At 51.3% G+C, this 16548-nt stretch overlaps 6 protein-coding genes across 6 annotated transcripts; 2 read left to right on the top strand and 4 right to left on the bottom strand.

Annotated features, from left to right (window-relative positions):
* Positions 1 to 6: 6 nt before the first annotated feature.
* On the top strand, positions 7 to 1373 carry J7T55_015618 (dna repair protein rad14; the record flags this gene model as incomplete). Its single annotated transcript, XM_053139867.1, has 3 exons — positions 7 to 93; positions 152 to 869; positions 949 to 1373. The coding sequence occupies 3 exons, from the start codon at positions 7 to 9 to the stop codon at positions 1371 to 1373; spliced, it is 1230 nt and encodes a 409-aa protein (XP_052997338.1).
* Positions 1374 to 5046: 3673 nt separating this feature from the next.
* On the bottom strand, positions 5047 to 6356 carry J7T55_015616 (uncharacterized protein; the record flags this gene model as incomplete). Its single annotated transcript, XM_053139866.1, has 3 exons — positions 5047 to 5403; positions 5613 to 6181; positions 6239 to 6356. The coding sequence occupies 3 exons, from the start codon at positions 6354 to 6356 to the stop codon at positions 5047 to 5049; spliced, it is 1044 nt and encodes a 347-aa protein (XP_052997337.1).
* Positions 6357 to 7265: 909 nt separating this feature from the next.
* Positions 7266 to 8896, bottom strand: J7T55_015615 (synaptic vesicle transporter; the record flags this gene model as incomplete). Its single annotated transcript, XM_053139865.1, has 3 exons — positions 7266 to 8543; positions 8608 to 8804; positions 8878 to 8896. The coding sequence occupies 3 exons, from the start codon at positions 8894 to 8896 to the stop codon at positions 7266 to 7268; spliced, it is 1494 nt and encodes a 497-aa protein (XP_052997336.1).
* Positions 8897 to 10291: 1395 nt separating this feature from the next.
* On the top strand, positions 10292 to 11712 carry J7T55_015614 (uncharacterized protein; the record flags this gene model as incomplete). Its single annotated transcript, XM_053139864.1, has 6 exons — positions 10292 to 10471; positions 10528 to 10632; positions 10706 to 10867; positions 10966 to 11174; positions 11241 to 11320; positions 11396 to 11712. The coding sequence occupies 6 exons, from the start codon at positions 10292 to 10294 to the stop codon at positions 11710 to 11712; spliced, it is 1053 nt and encodes a 350-aa protein (XP_052997335.1).
* A 386-nt stretch (positions 11713 to 12098) lies between these two features.
* J7T55_015613 (epoxide hydrolase) lies at positions 12099 to 13247 on the bottom strand (the record flags this gene model as incomplete). Its single annotated transcript, XM_053139863.1, has 2 exons — positions 12099 to 12912; positions 12991 to 13247. 2 exons carry the CDS (start codon positions 13245 to 13247, stop codon positions 12099 to 12101), a joined length of 1071 nt encoding a protein of 356 aa, XP_052997334.1.
* Positions 13248 to 14390: 1143 nt separating this feature from the next.
* Positions 14391 to 14941, bottom strand: J7T55_015612 (uncharacterized protein; the record flags this gene model as incomplete). The annotated part of the gene is made up of 3 exons (XM_053139862.1): positions 14391 to 14572; positions 14638 to 14733; positions 14788 to 14941. 3 exons carry the CDS (start codon positions 14939 to 14941, stop codon positions 14391 to 14393), a joined length of 432 nt encoding a protein of 143 aa, XP_052997333.1.
* Between the last annotated feature and the right edge of the window lie 1607 nt (positions 14942 to 16548).

The following is a 16548-nucleotide window of genomic DNA, read 5'->3' as shown; positions in this document are numbered from 1 at the left end:
CCCGTCATGGTGCGCCCTTCCACCCCGCCGCCGCAGGCAAATTCACAAGCCGTGAATGTCTCACCTCCCACCCCGGAAGTCACGCGCAAACTTGTAGGTGCCATTCCAGATAACGGAACTCCTCGGCAACTCTGACGCCTCCCAAACACAGGAAGAATCCCGCCTCCGCGCAAAAGATCTCCGTTCACAGCGAGAAGCCGCCGCCCGCGCATCCGGCACCGAGCAGCCCGTCGCCAAGTCATCCTCGGGCTTTGTCGACACTGAGGACGTTCACGTCGTAGCCCCCGGCAAGCGATCACTGCGCAAGCGTCCCTACGAATCCATCACACAATCACATATACCAGAAACCAGCCGCGATGCGCGGTCACCTGCGAAAAGGCAAGATGTTGGCGGAAGTAGCGGGGCAAATGGCGGTAATGAAGACAGCTCCGTGCCACGCGCGGCGAACAAGAAGTTTGCGCGCTTTGTGGATTATAACTTCAGCTCTATGACGGACACGAAAGGAGGGTTCTTGTCGACCGAGGACGACCCCTTCAACAAGAGCATGTCGGGGGGCGGGCCGTCGCAAGGGGGCGTCAACCCAGACGAGCCGCAGCGGCCCAAGCACATGACGGAGGCGGAGTGGGAACGGATGCAGCTGCTGCGAAAACTTCAGAAGCAAAAGGCCGGGCCGTTCGAGCCCGGCCTGAGCGCCATCGCCGACAAGGCTGAGCGCAAGAAGTGCAGGGAGTGCGGGAACCTGGAAATCGACTGGGTGTGGGAGGAGGTGTTTGGGTGCTGCGTGTGCGGCTCGTGCAAGGAGAAATTCCCTGAGAAGTACTCGTTGCTCACAAAGACGGAGTGTCGGGAGGACTACCTGATCACAGATCGTGAGTTACCATCCCATTCTGAAACATACCAACCAAATGGTCTCGTAATGGGAGCGATCTGCTAATGCCGGACCACCAGCCGAGCTCCGCGACAAAGACCTGCTCCCGCATCTCTCACGGCCGAACCCACACAAGACGCACTGGCACGACATGATGCTGTTCCTGCGGTACCAAGTGGAGGAATACGCCTTCGGCACGAAGTGGGGGTCGGCCGAGGCGCTGGACGCCGAGTTTGAGCGACGCGAGACTGCCAAGAAAAAGCGCAAGGAGGACAAGTTTCGCGACCGCCTGCTGGAACTCAAGAAGAAGACGCGCGCCGACGCCTTTCGCCGTGGCACCGGCAGCCTCGGCGGCGGGGACGCCAGGTTCGGTGAGACACTGGCGGCCGGCGGTGCGGTCAAGAAACATGTACATGAGTGGGGCCGGGCGGTTGTGGATGATCAGGGAATGAGCATCAAGACATGTGTGAGCTGCGGGATGGAAGTTGAAGAGTTGGAGCTTTGAGCCAGACGTCATATGATAAGAGGTACTCCGCCGCTTCGATGTACTTCTTCGTGACTGGTCAGGGATTGGCATGACGTCGTCCCCTGAGGTCTTCATTGAGCCTTATTCGGAGACAATGTGCATCGTCAAGGCCATCTCTGCATCAAGAGGCAGGAAAATGTTAAAGTACCCGCTTCGCAAGATTTATCGCGACGGCGTTAAAGTAAATAGGCGTGTCTCAAAACGACAGGTCACTGGCAATCATGAGCAGTCCAAAGCTGTAGATACAGTCAACAGGAACCATCCCATCATTGGAATACATGCATGTGCGATCCTCCTTTCAAGCCCTAGAAAGAACTCTCATCACCGCCAAGTCATTGAGCAGCCTCTTTCTGCGCCACCGGCACAAATTTCACGCGGAATTCGGGCTTCTCATACATGCTCCAACCTCTCAAATCTCTGTCCATATCCACATCACCTTTTGGTCCAGGGATACTCTCTAGATTAAACTTCCACAAGACCTTCGCGAGAAAAACCCTGCTCTGCCACCACGCAATTTCCCTCCCCGAACACATTCTCGGGCCCTGACTAAATGGCTGGAACCCCTTGCGATTGTCGTTGGCGAACTGCGGGTCAAATAGGGGGTGGCCTGCGTCCGCAGGCAGCCATCTCTCTGGCCGGAACTTTAAGGGATGGCGGAAGTTGTGTGGACTGCGTGCTAAGGCGTAGGTGCTGGATTGACAGACCACCTGAAGTAGTCACGGAAGATTAGCAAATGCAAACATGGAAGTAGGAGTGTTTGAGAACATACACCTTTCGGCACATATGTCCCATCGACTGTCGCCCCTGGACTGACGACGGGCATCCCGGTGAGGAGGGATGGGATGAACCGGAGAGATTCTTTCAAACAACATGTCAGATACAACAGGTTCGCCGCGGCACCGGCGGTAATCTCATCATAGCTCTTGAAAGCGCTCCTGATTTCCGCGGTTAGTACCCCCAAAGTTTGGGGGTTTTGCAACAGGTAAAATATGGTGAAGTAAAACCACAGGGATGGAGGTTCATAGCCTGCAATGAGCAGCTGGCCTGCGACTTGTTCGAGGTGACGGAGTTCCTTTCCTTTCGGGATTTCGCGGTCCTCGGGAACCAACTGCTCGATGAAGTCGAGGTGTTCGACAGCGCCCTGGAGCCGGATGCGTCTTTCTAGCTGTTGGCGGCTATGCTCTCTAATATGAGAGTGTCCCGACATGATAAATGCTAGGTAGAGATATTTCAGCGGGCTGATGAGTGGAAAGCGCCACGACATTTGAATGACGACGATGGCTCGGTGCACGCGCATGAGGAGCGCAAGATACGGTGGATCTTTCACTGTCATGAATTAAGTATTTCTGTTCAGAGGCGGAGTTGACTTTCGAGTTGGGTTTGGGTCACTCACTGTCTTTGAGGGCATTCATCTCCCGATTATACGCCATATCTGCCGAGATGTCCACGCACTGCAACACCATGATCAGCTACTAAACTCTAAAGACGATATTCCGTGATAGGAACAGCCGAGTAGATTATCATCCCTGTCTCACTGGATTATGCTGCTTACTATCCAGTTGATCCAAGTTGGCAGGCTGACCCCTTGGCCACCTGCGCCTGAACCAAGAGCTTCCATACGCTCAACGAACAGGTCAACGTATTTGTGTATCGTTGGCTCCTTGGCCTTAAGCGCCCGCCCGCTGAAAGCTGGGGATAACTGCTTAGCAACCTGACGATGTCTCACGGGATCCCACTCCCAGATGAGGCCGCCATGCTCGTCGTTTCCGTGGTTGTTGATCTGGGTCTTTGGAAAGCGCTCCAATAATTTCTCGTGGGAGCCGTATAGATCTGTACGATCTCGCATGAGTCGCTTCTATCGGGTTCAAATTTGGAATTGTGATACTTACCTGCCAGGGCCTGAGGTATGGAAAAGACCAGCTCGTTGGGTGCAACACGGACCACGTCGCCTGTCTTCGTGGTGAGATTCCGGGTGACAATCGATTTTGTCCCTGACACGCATTGGTTTGGACATACCATATTTCTTGATGACATCCTCAACCACCCATGGCCATCGTGCAGTCAACCTAGACCCTTGTTGAGTAATAATGGTCGTATCAATCAGTCCAATGGGTGGCCTTACGAATGATATGCAAGCCATATGTCAGACACTGCAGCAATTCTTGGGCCAGGAAACCTGGACAAAGGATGGAAGTGCAGGCGCCAGAATGACCGAACAGTCCAATAGAATATTGCCTGTGAGCATGAGTGAGTGATAAGTATTATCTCGCAGAGACAAAAGGAAGAGGAAGCTACAGAAAACACGAACACTTGCAAACGCAACGATTGAGAACTCCTGAAATGTCCACACATTGGGGAGTTCCCCACGGGCGGCTGAGAAGGACATGACGGGAAGTCCTGATCAGTGAGTGAGGCCGGTATCTCCCCACATTCAAGAGTATGCAAAGCTAACGAAGGAGACAGCAGAGAATGAATTCTTTTAGTAGGTTCAACAGCCATCCAACCAACTGAGCAGCGATAGTCGATTCCATTGGATGTTCATGGGAGTATGTAGCGTGGCTGTTGTTGGTGCTAGTCTCGCGTCGATGGTACCCAGTTTTGCGGCGACAAGCCATTTCATGCTGTTGCTTCTAATGCCATCCACTTTATTGGCGTCATTATTGGGCTCCATGTGACTTACAATGCCTGCACTCCGCCTGTGCCGCACTCCTGAGCGGGTTTTTGACCATGTCTGGTTAGGGGTCGCCAGAAGCCCGACAAGCTTCTCTAGTGGGTGGCATGAAATTCCATGGCGCATGCAACCTCACTAGAATGCGGGTGTGCGGCGCAGATGGAGCGGTCTATTCCATGAGCCATTTAGCCCAACGGCCCAAGATAGAATATCAAAATTGAGCTGGTTTCAATCGTATAATACAGAGTTTTTTTTCTCTCCTTTTGAGCCGTATCAACCTTTGCCATACCCATCAGACGTATGGAGTCTCGGGACTGCCATCTAGGAAATGTTGGGGACGAAAGTCATCTCCGACGAATCGAGAGCAGAGGACGAGACTGTTCCTCAACAAATTGATGTCTTTGGTTCTGAAAGCTTCCCCGAAAAAAAACAAGCAATCAGAGCGACTGAGCGGTGAAGAGGAGAATTGTGAATGGTAAACTTTCTCGACAGCCAGACGTCATTCGGGAGGTTGGGCCAAGTCTCGAGAAAACGTTCGAAGAGTCTGTCTAGAAATACAGGAGGAGGCGAGGCGCGGCTGAACTTTAGATAAGAAAGAGATGCAAGCCATTCTTGAACTGATGCGTGGCATGCTCAGGTTTCGGCCGAAGGAATGTCTTGTCAATAGACGAAGTGTTTAGGTCCGAGTGGATGGTCAGGTGGGCATTACCTCAGTTGAAATAAAGCTGTAACATGATGCGGTCACACGGCCAGTGCGACTTTGGCAGGTCCCTCGACCGCTCGATATTCGGTGTTTTACAAGATGCTGGGTTATTGCTTATGCACAGCGGGATGTCAAACTCATCTGTCCATTTTGCCATGGATGGTCTTAGAGTGATTATAAACTCCCCTCGTCAGCTCCCATCTGCCACCAAATGGAGAATCAGGTGCAGTACGTCCCTCGCCAACTTTGCGAGCAATGAATTTGTAATCGATTGCCACCTACAATGAAGCCCGCTTCTTCCTCGTGGTCCTTTCAATGCTCAATATCATCGCAACATGATGGCTCAAAGCCAGCAGCTGGCCATCCACATCCCTTACCGAGATATCAAGATCAAACTTCCCGTCCTTGATCTGTTTTGACGTCACCCGCACAGCCAGCCACTCAACTCCCTCTTTCGGCAGCGCCGCCTTCACTTCAAGATTCATGACTACGGTCGGAAACCACATGGTAGCACGCTGTTCATCCTTGGCCTTGATTTCCTTTTCCTCGACTGTATATCCGGCTGGCTCCCCCTTCCGAGACGCCTGCAGCAGCTCACGGAGCTCGGGCGCGGCCAAGAACTCGTGTAGGTTATACTGAAGCGTCTATCGTCAGCTTCTGAAGGCAGAGAAAATAGTCTCATGAGGGAAAGGGATGGCTTTGAATGTTGTATGCCTGCAGCTTATACACATAGCAAACGGCGGGGCAACAAAGGGGTCTCAAGTACGTTGAGTGACAGGGTGCGGACAGAAAAGAATTGCTTTCCCACACAGACAGGTGGAGCCAATGACAGTGATTTACTTACCGGGAATGAGTCCACGACGTAAGGCAACGCGCCTTGTGTGATGCGCTCTCCGCTGGACAGACGCATCCACAAGTCCATGACACCAGGTGCTAATGGGCCTTGACGGGGCACGTAGAAATTCCAATTCTTTAGAGAGCGCCCAAAGCTGTCCGGCAGCTTGGGCAATTTGGACTCTTCCCACACGGCGTCCAAACCTTGGGCGCTCTTCAGCGCCTCGAAGTCTGGTAGGGGAGGGTTCTGCGCAGCTGGAGTTACCTCGAAGCCCGTCGGAAGCGTGATTCCGGTGGAGGTGCTTAGGTTAGTGTGGGTGGAATAGGCTAGGACGCCGCGGCGTGAAGTAGGTGTGATCCATGGCGATTTCTGGACGAGCCCGCCCTGCCAGAGCGTGAGGTGCAAGGTGGAAAGCTGACCGCTGAGCTTTATGTCTTCAACTTTCACGATGGCGGGTCCAGGATTTGTCCGGCTTGGGTACTCAAAATGGGCGGTCAGGGTGTCTGGTTGATCGCGCAAGGAGAGATGTGTACTCGCAGCGGCGAGCATGCAAGAGGCGATATAGCCGCCATTTGCGACTGCGAAATGATGTCAGTCAAATCACTTCGCAGAAGAGATGTGATAATGGCGATTACCATTTCCGACGCAAAATGCGTCGTCGAGGTTGACTCTGTATGTGTGGGAGTCCAATTTCACGACCCGTGTCGCTTCTGCGAATGAAATCCGGTCCACATCTGCTCTCTGCGAGGCCATGATGAAATGACTTGGGCGGTATGTACCTGAATCCGAGGAGGAGTTCAGAAAGCTGTGGTTTGATAGGTATCCTGAATAGACTCGCCCGACTACGAGCTGGTTGACGACGGTATCTGATGAAAGGAGACAGAATCAGCTGAATCCATGGGAAATGCTGATGCGTCTTTAAACAGAAAGGGGGTCTTGGCGGGGGACCAACACCAACTGAGGTGAATTTGCATTGTCATTGGCTGGCGACAACGCAAAATACGACAGTACATCAGGCTAATGTTACTCTGATGCTGTCCCAATCGCGATTAGCGTACGAGGCTGCAGTAACAGTGAAATGTTGAAGGGTCGCAGGTTTGAGTTATAAGGCCCTTGGTGAACATTCCTGTGGCACCTGTTCCTGAAGCTTTGTAATAGTTGATGTTGGTATTGCAAAAGTCGCCACAGTATAATTTGAATTGAGAGTAGTTATGTTTGACTACAGACTTCATCAATTCATTAGCACAGAATGCATGCTATGATGGCAGAATTTCATACAATATCATATCATTCACCAGGCCAATTTTGGTACTTCAGACCACGTTGACATTAGTAAATGTCGCTCCCGAATATTTTCTGTAGGCTACGTGAAAAAGTCGATTATAAACTTGAATTGGCATTGCGGGCTTCTTTCAAGAACCTGCCACTGAGTCTCATAAAGGTGCGTACATGTTCTTCAGTGAGCCTCAAACGGCTCGCGAAAGAAGAGAGTGAAGGACAGATTCTCTTTCATGGAAAGAGAGAAAGAGTTTGGCAATCGTTTCAACCCCAAGATGGACTTATAATAGCTTGATGGTTGCTAGATTACCCGCATCAGTAAGAAAACGAATCCATTGGCTTCGCGGGCACGTGAGGACGGGTGGCCTTACCAAAACCAAGCGATCAATGACTTGACTGTCGTCTTTGTCTCAAGCTTGCACCAAAATTCCATAGGATGCCCGTGGTAGGCAGCGCAATGAAAAAGGACAAAAACGCCAACAGAGTATTTCCCCACCCATACCCTATTGTGTGATACATCTTGTCTGCAAACAATGGGAACGCGAACGCCAAGAGACTCCTAAACACCTGCGTTGCGGCCGAGGCCGAGCTTACATGCTCAGGATAGGAATCCATAACATACGCACTCAGAGAAGTATCAAAGACTTGCATACCAAGGGACAGGAGGCAGGCGCCGACATCCACGACAAGCCAAAAGAGGTGGTATCGAGCTGCCCATCCATACAGAAGGAGACCGATGGGCGTGAGGAAGACACTAGGCAGCAGGAGTGGAACACGAAGCTCGGGAGAAGGGTTGTTCCCTGCGCGGGCTGTGAGAGTCTTGTATACGTAGTCCATAAGTGGCCCCACTATTTGGGAGCCGATGATGCTTCCGGTGCAGAGGGCGATGTAGTGTAGGCCAGAGATGGAAAGAGACTGGCCGTACTGATTGACGAACAGGGTCGAAAAGCTCGAAAGGGAAAGGTATAATAGGCCATAATTTATACCCGCAAGAAGCGCCTGGATCTGGATGATGGGGTGGAATGCCAGCAACCGAAGCGGGCGAGACAGGCTGCGTTGTAACTTGTAAGTAGCAGACTGGCCGGACTCAAGGATCTCAATTTCAGCGTGATATCGGGAGTCGTTCGTCTCTTTCCGCAGTGTCTCAGCCTTCCGACGTAAGATAAGAGGTGCGTAAGTCTCATCACGTACGAGAGGAACAGAACACAGCTCCAGGACAACTTGAAGAATCGTGGTCGCCCAAAATACCCACCTCCAGGTCGAATATTGCGTTATGAACCCGCCGGCAATCGGTCCAATAGCTGATCCAGTCAGCGGGACGAGAGCGTACCAACTAAGCGAGCGACCTCTCTGCTCCGGTGACCACACATCACCTAGGACGCCGTACGCTAGGCTGTACACGGCACTGGCACCAAATCCAGCCAGCAGACGGGAGGCGATGAGCAGACCTTTCGAGTTGGCAAAGCCGCAAACGAGATTCCAGACCAAAAACCAAAGGTTTGTTGTGTGGAAGACAGGTTTCCTGCCGTAAACCTCGGACAGAGGGCCAATTACAAGCGGGCCAAAGGCGGTTGCCAAGAGATAGACCGACAGTGCCATTGTCGACTCTGTGTTTGACATATCCAAATCCTTGGCGATGGTAGTGATTGCAGGTGCCATCATCTACAGTTTGGACAGGCTTTGTCAGAAAGAAGAGTCGACAAGTGTTGGTCGATGGAAGACATACCGTCGAGATCATGATGCGGATGAAACCCGTACCAGACAGCGCGGCCGTGACAGCCCATTTTCGTTTGATCGACCAATTGAGGGGATTCTGAGGATCACCCGGGTTGAAAGTGACAAGAATGGTCTCTGATCCCTCAAAGGCATTCTTTTGGGCGTGAATTCGGTCTGGGGCGCCCCTTTCAACTTGTTCTAGCTCCACTTGGGGTTTTCTATTGCTGTCAGCCATCCAGCTCGACAAAATGTAGAAAATGGGCAAAGTTAATGGAAGGACCGCCAATGAAGAAGCTCATGACGAGAGATACGAACTTGATTTTGAGGATGGAAGTTCAACGTTTTATATTCTTTGTCACTGCCGCTGTGAGACAACCTTTTGCGTGACTGGAAGCCCTCAACACGGCTCACTGCCCGAAGTTCGGCCAGTCCAGCAGACATCACAACGCATAATACAACCGCCGCCGGATGACCGGACGTAGCCGACAGATTCAAGTGAAATGTAGCATGGGATCCACATTGATGACTCTGATTTATCAAGGCTTTGGAAATCCGCCATGTGCGGTAGTGCTTACTGGAGTGTGTTGCCTGGCACCTGGGAGCCTGCCAGACTCGAAGAAGTAAGCCTGCATGCAGAAGCAGCCTTCTTTGCGACGGGTATTGTCGTAATCTTATCAGATCATCTTGACCGGAAGCTAGGATCTCACACAGATTGGGCTCCCTTGCAGCCAACTTCCAGGTAATCTTATCAGATCATCAGCCCGGCAGCGTCGGAGTTTGTGCAGCCTGGCCTCCTTCCTCTAGCGGAACGGACTAGATCCTCTTTGAGCAAGATCGGCCGAGAACATGTCGGTGAAAGGTTCAGAGATGTTCCCCAACGCCTCAAAAACCCCGAAAGCGGAGGCAAGACTACAGCGTAGTTGAAATTTGTCTACTGGATTCATCTAATGTCCGTGTCATTGCTCCGTCTACATGTGTACATATTCATAATTTAGGCTGCCTTGCACATGGGGCGTGTTGCTGGGTCGGATTGACATGGCAACTTTACCTTGCATCGGCGCGAGGTCCAGACTGCGTCTATAACTGTCACATGATGGCGTTGATCTTTTGCATACACGTGTCAACTTTCTTTCGATTATTGGGTTGAACAACCGTTTCTTCCAGATGCTGTAGATCATTCACGTCCAGCTAATGCCATTACGGTCTTGCTTACTACCTAGGGAGCTCCTAGCTGCCCTCAGGGGTAAGCCTCGATCTCAAGACTAAATCATGGTTATCAAGACTCCTCGAGTGAAAGAACGGATGTCAAAAGTAGAACCCATCCAGATCTATGTGATGTAGTTTTATTTTCACATGTCTATCACATGGACTACTTCCTTTGTCCCGTAGCTCATGTCGAGCGAATAGCCAATCGACCAGTCTGTGCGATAGCGCCGATGGCGATGTCGATCTTCAGCCCTGAGCTCACATAGGCATATTCTTTTGTCTTCTTTTGTCCTCGCTGGCCGACAACTCAGGTCTTGCACGCACCTGTCTCGCTGTCCAGGTGATCATGGAGGCTTCCCGACAGAATCGATGCAATACGACGATATCCACAACCAGAGGCTGTGTCGTCTTGCGGATGAATTATCGTCTGAGTTGAGGTATCCTTTAACATCAACCTTGCATTCCCTCACGAAATACGGGTTGAGGATATGTCTTTCTCCGTTGGCAACGGCGGTATGCGGAGAGCCTCCGTCATCACCACCCCTCTTATTGTTGTGTCCGTCGTCTTCCCCGTCCTAGCCGCAGTTTCTATTCTCCTTCGTCTCATTGCCAAACGACGGGGCCGCCAGCCTTTTCACGCAGATGACTGGTGGATTATCGCGACTTGGGTATGTGTACCGCCCCTTGAACACAAATTTGCCGTGTCACTGCTCACCGGCCGCAGTTTCTTACTTTCCCAATGAGCGTCTTGTTCTGGGTCTTCTCCGCCAGCTCCGGCATCGACTTTTACGATATCGGCAATGTTCAAGGCACATATGACTCTTTAGAGGTATTCATTTTGTGTCAGATGCGATGATGTTGCAATGACTTTATGGACTGACATCCTTGCCATTTTATCACAGGTTGCGTTTCTGACGGCTTGCTTACTTCAACTTCCTCTGTCTTCTGTCAAGATCTCTGTCCTGCTTTTCTATAAGCGTATTTTCCAAATCTCTAGAACCTTTCAAGTATGCATCTGGGTAGCCATTGGACTCATCACCGTTTGGTGCCTCGTATTCACCGTTGTGAGTACCCTATTTCTCATGCCGGACGCACCTAAGCCCCTTCCTCCCACCGGGAATGGATATCAGATGATTGGATAATTGCTAATCTCTTAAATCAGCTCGTGATAACGCATTCAGACCCCATCTCCGAATCCTGGCATGGGGGCAGGATGCGATACGACATGACAGCGATGGGGTTAGCGCAAGTGGGCAGCAGCATCGCACTTGACGTCGTCGTCCTATGCTTCCCACTTCCCATCGTCTTTAGTTGGCTATTGTCCGCAAGGAAGAAATGCATGGTGTTTTTCATGTTCTGGCTGGGTGCATTGTCAGTCATCCTCAGTGACACTCCTCATGGATCGGTGATACTAGCCACTGACATTCACACTGGCAGCTGTTGCGTCGCCGCAATCATCCGCCTGGTTCTTCTCGAACAAACCCTCCAAGGGTTCGTAGAGTCACAACAAAATATTTGTGAGTCGACACAAAGTCTCTTGGTCTTCACAGAGTCGATTGATGGGAGCAGCTGACGATTTCCCCGTGCGATAGCTCGCCAATCGAACCAGTACATTTTCATGCTCATCGAACCCAATTGCTCTATCATCGCAGCATGCCTGCCCTGCTACGGGCCACTGATGGAAAGAATCCGTGGCCGCACGGCCGAGTCGACCCCCAGCAGCAACCTCTCCATGTCTTATACGCGCAGCCGGACGTCCACTAAGAGCGCCTGGGGAGGCAGCACGTATGATGGTTCATTTTCGAGAAGACATGACTCCCAGGCCAATCTCAATACTCGATATGGATGGCCAGGTGAGAGCCAACACGACGTGTGGTACACAGACAAAGGACTTGCTGTGAAGTCATGACAGCATTATGAACGCGAAGCCATGGTATTGAGCTACGCTGTATTTATCGAAACTTCGATCCACACTGGCAGTAGATGAGAAAATAATTTCATATGCTCAGCCTACCCTCTTGAGTGATTCCTGAAAAGAAGTCAAGGGACAGCTATATACCAGTGCAGGCTAGGCAGTTCCAAACGGCATGTTTGGGTGCCGAGACCCGCGATGGCGGTTCTCATGGGCCAACTGTGACTGACTGCACGAAAGAGTCTTGTTGTATGCAGGTGGCTTGATTATACGTCCCGTTGTAAGCCAGATGAATGGCGATACAAGCACTGGTAAACCAAGGCATGCCCAGATCATCGACTGTTTGTTTTCTACTGTACAATTCGAAGCTACAAGATCGAGACTTATCGAACAGCCAGAGCGCTTGCAGCTCCAATCGCCGTCGTAAGGTTGAGGCCAACAGTCAAGTTCCCCAGCACAGAGCTAGTGAGCCAGTTATCGACATAGCCATTCACCTCGTCGGGCTTCTCCCACATCACCCAGTGGCCACCATCCACCTCGCCTCTGGACAGGCTATCGAAATACGTCTCCATTCCCGTGGACAAGACCGGAGGCAGCGCCGTGTCTTGCGTACCACCGATGTACAGCCCAGGCTGCGCGTACTTGGCGGTATACGTTGTGTCGTTGGGAAGGAACACCAGCTCATCCTCCCAGTTCAGCTCTCCAGTACGGTACCAGTTGAGTGTCCTGTTGAAGGGGTCCTCGAGGTAGCTGTCTACGTAGAAGTCCAACTCCTCCTTGCTCAGCAGCGGTGTGTCCTCAGTAACTTCGTCAAGCAGCTCGATAGTGAAACCCTCGCCGCTTGAGTTGAACGCCGATGCTCCGCTCGGAAGTGTCACTCCGTAGATAGTGTTCAGGATTTGCCGGACCCGCGTAGCATTTTGCGCATCGCCGAGGCCAATGTAGTCCTGGATGACGTCCGTACGGAACTGCAGTTGGTAGTGCAGTGTGGGCAACGCGGTGGCCTGGTCGATATAAGTGATGCGTGGTGCCGCAAAGGGGGTGCTGATTACGAAGAAGGCAGCGATGAGGTCTGGGTGCCAGAGAGCTGCGCGGTAAACGACAGCTCCACCCCAGTCGTGTCCTCCGAGGATGATACGGGATAGGCCGAGATGGCTGGCTAGTGCGGCGATGTCATCTGACGCACGCTTGAAAGTGCTAGTTGGGGTGGTTAGTCGATGTGAAATTTTGGCAACTCTCTATGCTGTGGTTCATTGGTGTGAAAGATTCACTCACTAGAAGCTCACGTCTTCAGGTGCGTCAGTCTCGCCGTATCCCATCATATCCGGAGCAACGACCCTGAGGCCTTTGGAGAGGAGAAAAGGAATTTGATTCCGCCATCCCAGGGACAAATCAGGCCACCCGTGAATGAGGAAAATCGTGCCAACCACCTTTCCCGACGCCGGTTCTGCGAGGATGTAATTGTACTTGACCCCGTTCAGCGTGGCGGTCTGGTACTCGAACCCGAAGTCGTTGACGGTGGCGACCTCCATCTCGGCCAGATCAAAACGAGAGTGTATGCAGTTGGTGCGGGTGTTGGAGCGAGCGAGCCATCGAAAGGTCGAACAATGGGGGGAGCTTTGCCCACTATGTACTTCCTCAAGTGGAACCTCATCTATAAGCAGCGTAGTAGCCTATGTGGAGCACCATCAAGGCTGTCATCCCATCTTGGACGGTAACCCCTTTCTAGCACTGTGATGGTTCTCAGTTGTGGGGTGGAATACGGATATTGATCCTGTGGGCATACACAGGAACCGTAGCAGTGGCACAATCGCGCCTACAATTAATTCCTTAAAGTTCCACGCCGCCTCACGCTACGCAACTTGGACCAGGAACAGATGTGGATGTCTGACTCGCCGGCAGAGTAATATGTGATAACATATTGTGATTATTACTGTGTCCTCAACATATTTTGCTACCGAGGGCCGAGAGGTACAGCCCTGTGGAGGACAAGGATCAGGTAGCGGGAACGGACCGAGCACCTGGTTTTGCTGATCAGTAATATCGATTACCAGGGCATATGGCGGCGAGAGCGAGATAAGCTTAAACTTGGGCTATTTTCGTCTGCTTGTAGCCCTCTGGCAGTCCTGTCATATAGCATCATTAGTGTCGATGGGATAACGGTGCGGCCAAAGGAAGACTTTGCTCAGGTACAAAACTCAATATTGCGCGGGCCGCCAAGATTTATGCACACGCTCGGCGTCCCCAGTTCTGGCCAGGATTGAAGAGCCGAGATGGTAGCGTTCGGGAGAAGCGACTTGTTACGAATACGGTTTAGCTGCCTCGGCACCGGCGCAACTTGTCAAGAGTACCTGAAAGAGGCACCAAATTTAGACATTTGTCTGGCAGTTGTGAACAGACTCGACCTGAATAGAACGTCAAGTTTTGGGCCGAAAGACCACCCCATGAAGATGAGAAACCGACTTTTGGTCAAAGTCATTGCACAGCCAGTTCCACAGCGCTTCTACACGAGCCACTCGTTGACTACCGAGATTATATCGGAATGTCAGCGTCGACATCGGTAGAAAACGATAACAGTTCCATCGTGACTATATATCAATATTCAAAGGCCCCGCTGATGACTGCCGAGGTGCCTGGGCAGATAAAGTAGAGTATAGGCCCTTCGATGATAACAGTTACCTCCCCACGCCGTACACCCAGACCATTGCTGCTACAAGAGAGGCAATCAGTAGGGAGATAGCAAAGCACGCTGGCACCAGCGTGCCCACCATGGCCATACTTGTCAGGGTGGCGAAGAGACCTCCTGCGGGCGTGAAACCACCATACATGAATGACTGAAAAGCGGCCGCGGCAGTTCCTGAGATTCAACGATCTTAGCAGCTCGCAGGAAGGAGGAGTGGGCTCGTGAGTTGGAGATCCCACCTGCAATGACACCGGCAGGGCCAAACCCTATGACCAAGATGATTGTACAGATCACGGTGAATGTGATCCACCAAGCTAAGACGACAGCCAAAATGTCTGGATGAGGATCAGCATGGCCCAAAAGCGCTGATCTTCTGAGGTAAGACTCACGAGGTTGAGAAAGCCAGCTTGAGAAGTCGGCCCACGATTGACTGAAGTCAGGCCAGTGAACAGAGATACCAGCGAGGTACTGGCGGAGCATCTCTGGCACGTCGCCAAGCAAATAAGGCGGATTCTCGGTGGACAGAAGAGAGAGGGACACCATGTTTATTGCGTCACGGAAAGTCGAGATTATTGCTGTGAAGAGCGATGAAATATAACAGCTTATGCTTCTGAATAGCCAGGTCAGCACAGATCGTCAAAGCTTCTTTTACAATTTGGGGCGAGTGGTCAAGATGATATTTCTACGTCAATGCCGCTTATCAGTCACCTGCAGTGCACCCTGGCCCACATACGGGGCAGTCAGCGTCTCTCTGACACCTGTTCAACTTACTGGCCAGCGCATACTTGTCCATTGTCTGATCCACCCATGAAATCCTGCTGTGTCACTGTGGACTAAAGCAGGCCGCATCAAAATCGGCCAATTACACGCTTTCGCATACACTTGAGAGCCATCTGGAGGGCCTCCTGCAGCGACCTGCACGGGACACCCGGATTAAGCAGATAAGATAGGCTGACTGGCCAAAGGTTCGGCCAAAGGTTCGGCACCGGAAAGTTTGAGGTACTGGACAGCAGTTCGAAAACCGGACGTGAGCGGCTAAAGCATAGTTGTTGGTGGAGAGACAGTCCTCGGAAGGCTGAGCCGCGCCGCGGGAATGCATTGGCGCCCAGTCACCAACAATCGAACCTGCGTGTAGCAAAGAACAACTCATAGCATCGCATTTGCCGCACATAGCTCATCGCCGCGTCACAATGGCGATGAATTAGTTCCCGTTGCACGTTTCGCCATGTAGGCTAATCACACGAAGACACCAAGGCCTACTCTTCGCTCCGCCATCCTCAACAAATTCTAGAGGTTTCGAACCACTGTACTCTCTTAGCCTGCGGTTTTCAATATTACAAGATCATCAATGCGATGACAGGTTGTATTATAATATACCCGAAGTACCCAAATTACATATCTCTACCGCTACATTCAATCCATCAACCACAGCAAACTTAGTGAAAGGTCTTCCAACAAACCCGGCTTGACCACCTGGGATTGCTTGCACACGGAACCCTTTGCTATTGTCTTCTTCGCATGTGACAGAATATCACTTACCACAAGAGAGACCATTTGACGCAATTACAAGTTGGAATACAACATGGAAGTCAACGATTACGTTTGCATGAAATGTGACTTCACGACCACCCTTTCGATGTGAGTTGGTCGACTGACACCAATGCATGTATAGGATGATTCATCACGTCCTGCTCAACCACCAGCGTCATATCTTTAGATGATGAATGGTACGAGGAAGGGAAGAATTAGAAAGTTAGTAATGCTCGAGGAACAAGAGATACGTCAGTGAATGAGACAAGGTGGACTGACAATCTGTAAGATCAAGAAATGCATTACCTACGGCTACAATCGAGCTGAGCTCAATTTCACCAGCCTTTGAGGTCCACGAATTCGCCATGAAAATTGCAGACCACTTGTAGATAAGGTGAAACCAGTTTGCGAGCACTTGAACCCTGATGTTCTTCTAGTACTGAAATTATAATTCCTAGGCCACGGAACTCATTGATGGCTCAGATTCTGTTCACATACAAACTGTCTAGGCCAAGCCTATTCTTAACCTTCTCAAGGGGAAATGTGAGAAATAATTATCTCATCATAGAGATGTACTTTTTACAAAATCAAATGCTTTTCCTCATGAGGTTCACACCTCG

This window comes from Diaporthe amygdali (assembly GCF_026229845.1).
Source record: "Diaporthe amygdali strain CAA958 chromosome Unknown NODE_5_length_1802954_cov_64_987939, whole genome shotgun sequence".
Taxonomy (NCBI): domain Eukaryota; kingdom Fungi; phylum Ascomycota; class Sordariomycetes; order Diaporthales; family Diaporthaceae; genus Diaporthe; species Diaporthe amygdali.
The sequence above is the reverse complement of the archived record's forward strand: the minus strand, read 5'-3'. Positions and strand labels throughout refer to the sequence as shown.